The 3956-nt window shown below is 35.3% G+C and overlaps 1 protein-coding gene across 2 annotated transcripts; it reads left to right on the top strand.

Annotated features, from left to right (window-relative positions):
• Positions 1–352: 352 nt before the first annotated feature.
• LOC127845862 (caprin-2-like) lies at positions 353–3717 on the top strand. Of its 2 annotated transcripts, none has more exons than XM_052377033.1 (7): positions 353–509; positions 757–842; positions 1134–1458; positions 1628–1805; positions 2170–2423; positions 2699–2921; positions 3378–3717. In XM_052377033.1, exons 1-7 carry the CDS (start codon positions 470–472, stop codon positions 3580–3582), a joined length of 1311 nt encoding a protein of 436 aa, XP_052232993.1. In that variant the 5' UTR covers positions 353–469; the 3' UTR covers positions 3583–3717. The 2 variants fall into 2 exon arrangements, with proteins under 2 accessions (XP_052232993.1, XP_052232992.1); XM_052377032.1 differs by having other exon boundaries at positions 754–842.
• The last annotated feature ends 239 nt before the right edge of the window (positions 3718–3956 follow it).

Raw genomic sequence — 3956 nt, 5'->3', positions numbered from 1 at the left:
GCTTATTTGCATTAACACGTTACCATAAAACGTTATGGTCAGACGTTACCATACAGATAACCCTTTTTTCATTATAAAACCTTACCGTTGACCTCAAAGTAAAAGAGTTTCAACTGGGGTCACTGAGCGCATTGATATAATATATTAAGGTATTTTTCTTTAAAATGAAAGTGGTCCCTTTATGTAACAGTGTATGCACAAACAGGGAACTGTCGAAACAAAAAATAACGCATGCTTATAAATATTTCCAAAGTTCTATTACAGAAAAATGTAAAATAATTTGTCAACGAAACAATTCTCCTTCTGGCCTTGGCGTGTCTTTGTTATCGGCGTTTCATGACTAGAGAAATCTATAAATAGATCATTCAAAGCGACAACTGAAATCACGAGAAAACTGTAACAATTACACAATTCATTGTTCAATTGCCAACATAGCCAACGAAGTTCAGGCATAGTTCAGCATACCACAATGATACGCCTGATTCTTGGACTTTGCTTGATATCCAAAGGTAACGTATAATGCTGTTAGGTCAAACTACGGACTTTAAATGTCGCATGCTAATAGTTTGCTATAATCAGGTGTTTTTTTAACAATTGATAACATGTTCGGCCGTCGTATTTTCGTCGTTATTAATATTTTCTTTTAATAAGTAATTATAATTATGTTGTAGTATTAAATTTACAAAATATTTGGGTAAAATTTTATTTTCGGTATTTTGAAATAAACATTTAAATTTGTCTCTCTTCACATAACAGTTTATGGCAAATTCGACCCAATAGCGTTTACGGTCTCCCAGTCAACAACAACATTTTCTGGCGCTGCAACAATACCATACTCAGACGTACGTATGCTTTTTTATTTGAATTTAAACATAAGTAAGCGTATGTAATTTAAAATGATATTATAAGTGACCGATTGCCAGTGCGGTAAACAAATGCGCCAAAATGCGTGCGAATCTTAACCTTGCTTGGGTCTTTATTTCAAACGTGTTTTAATATCGATACATGTATAAGACAGGTATGACATATATTAAAATGCAACTAGGTCATGTATAAAACTATATAAACATCCAGTGAAGAAACCTAATATATATTGGAACTGCTAAGGATTGAAGAAAAAGTTTGTTTTGCAGAATATTACCATCCACAATGCGGCGACAAATATTCGCAATGGCATATTTACCTGTCCACGAGATGGTATCTACAAGTTCAGTGTGTTTGGATGCAGCGCGGTAAGCGGCCATTTTGCTTTGGATTTGTACAAAAGGAATGTATCTCTGGCCACCCTATATGGACACCTGAATGGCGGACAGGTTGTTTCAGGAAACACAGTCATTGTTCAACTAAAAGTTGGAGACACCGTTCAGGTTAAATCAAAAAATGCCGCTACGGTTTCTTTACAGAGTTCAAGTAAAGAAAATACGTTTTCTGGTGTGCAACTTGGATCGCAGGCTTTGTGTACGTTTGTTTAAATTTGCACATCTTTCGTTAAAGATCAAATACGTAATTTAAAGTTCGTCAATGGCGCATTAAGTCAATTACGCTAACAAATAAAGCTGCACACTGCATGCATAGAATTTGACTGAAATGTGAACAAAGTTTACAGGAATATGTTTGTTCATTTCAGACTCTGGTGATCACACAGTCGTCGCATTCTCAGCAACATCAAACCACCATCAGAATGTGATGGGGAACAACATTGTCCAGTACCATACAAAACTGGTGGCCGATGGCGGTGTTTTGGACCTGTTTACAGGGGTATTCACAGTTCGTTCTAGTGGGTACTATGTGCTACATTTCGCAAGGTAGGTTCACTATTATCCATATAAAGGATATTATTTAGTTTTAAAGAATATTTAAATACAAACATCATAATAATGCCGTTATTAGAGTCTTGGTTTGATTCTGCCATGCTGAAACATATTATGACTATAAACTCATGTGTATCACTCTTCTTTAAATATTTTGGTGTTGATGATGATGGTATCGCTAATAAAAAGAGTGTCTTAACCTTATTAAAAATAAACTTCTTTATAACTAGCTTATATTTTTAGCGCAATTACACAATACAACATCATAGAGAATGCACAAATGTAAATACCTTCGTAATAAAAAATTAATATACAATATACCCTTAATATTATGATACATGTCTACGTCTATCTTCAGCACATCGATGCAAAACGAAGAGCTTTGGCTGGATCTGTTTGTGAACGAGGACTACGTCTGTTCAATATATGCCCGCGCTGACTTTGAATGGGCCAGTGCGAGTAATTCGGTAGTTTTGCATTTGTCTGCTTGGGATAAGGCCGGTGTGTTTTCCAGAGCTGGGCGCGTGAGTCGACTATATGGATCAGCTGACTATATATTCACATCGTTTTCTGGAACCCAGATCGTATCGGATGAGGATTTGAACAACCCAGGTAATGCGTGAACGTTTAGCAATGGAATCCATTGCACATGCACCAATCACTTGACCCTGATGTGATATATATGACACATAACATTGAAGAACAAGCGGGTGTTTTGACCAAGTTAAGACAGTTATTTGAAATGCCACCACTCCAAAAATTGATTTAAAGCAACAACAACAAAAGCAACGGACGTAAACCTTTTTACTGTAGATATATGTATTACGTGCGTTAACCTTAACTTCAGTACATACGCACTTAATGCCATTTTGTCTTATGTATTTTAGACACGGAACCTGTCGTCATTTTCTCTGTTGGCCTTAGCATGAATGCAACCGTTCCTTCGGGGAAACCAGTTGTATTCAACCGAGTGTTTGTTGATTTGAAACGAGCATTCAACCTCAACACTGGAGTGTTTGTTGTTCCCGTTACAGGGGTATATGAGTTTAACTACCATTGCCTGGCACGAGCAAATAGCTTCCTGAGTCTGGTACTTGTAAAAACGAACAGGTAAATCATATGGCGTTCACTACATATAATATTTTGTTTTCTGGAGGATTAGAGAGTTCTTTAACAATACCTATTGATAAGAAATCAGTGGATTAGCTGTTTACTTAAGTACTTAATTATAATTGTTTTATAATTGTTCTAGATTATTAGTTGAATAAAACGCAATGAATCGAATTGAATTAACTCATTACTCAAACATTCGATTATGTGATTTAAATATTTATACTGTTTATGAGTTTGTTTAGTTTGTGTATTAATGTTTGTTTGTATTAAACATTAAATTTAAAATGTGCAGCACGTACATGTATAAGGTAAAAATAACACAGGCCGGAAGTCTGGATGCAAATGATCTTCAAGCCGAGACTTAAGGTCGACTTTGCTTATTGAAAAAAAACAATTATTGGTAAGTAATTTTTGGATTCTTCAGATTTTAATGTTTCCTGCCTATTATTTCAGCTGGGTCAACGGTTTCTTCCACTTACGAAACACAGTCCATCCCTTTTCTGCTGGTAACAGTGCGGTCCTTGAACTAACGGCAGGAGAAACGGTTTATGTAATGTCAGACTACACCTACAATTACCTTGTTGGAGCAACAGATGAAGTTTACTGCACGTTCTCCGGTTACTTGCTGCATTCGTCAGGTCCAATCGTTATCGGCTAGAAGTCTACTGATCTATGAGCTGTATAATGCGATTCAGTAATTGGTGTTGGTAATATGATTTTGAGTTTTTTAAATGTCACTGTTGGCTGTAAATTTTGAATCCATAATATAAACAATATCATTAACATGATTAAACATTGTTATTGTTTATGAATTGACTAGACCTTATAGTTAGCTTGTTTTTAACGATTAGAGCAACGAAACGGGGAAAAGGTAATATTTTTCTCTTGCCACTATTTTGCTAGATATCAAGGCATTATATGAAAACAAACTTGAAAAATTATATGAGTCAATCAACATATCAATGCAATGTGATATGTGTAAAAAGTGTGATTATGCATTGCTTTTATACATTTCTTTTTATACGAACCTCT

This window comes from Dreissena polymorpha, chromosome 9, assembly GCF_020536995.1.
Source record: "Dreissena polymorpha isolate Duluth1 chromosome 9, UMN_Dpol_1.0, whole genome shotgun sequence".
Taxonomy (NCBI): Eukaryota; Metazoa; Mollusca; class Bivalvia; order Myida; family Dreissenidae; genus Dreissena; species Dreissena polymorpha.
Note: the sequence above shows the minus strand (reverse complement) of the source record. Positions and strands in the feature narration are given on the sequence as shown.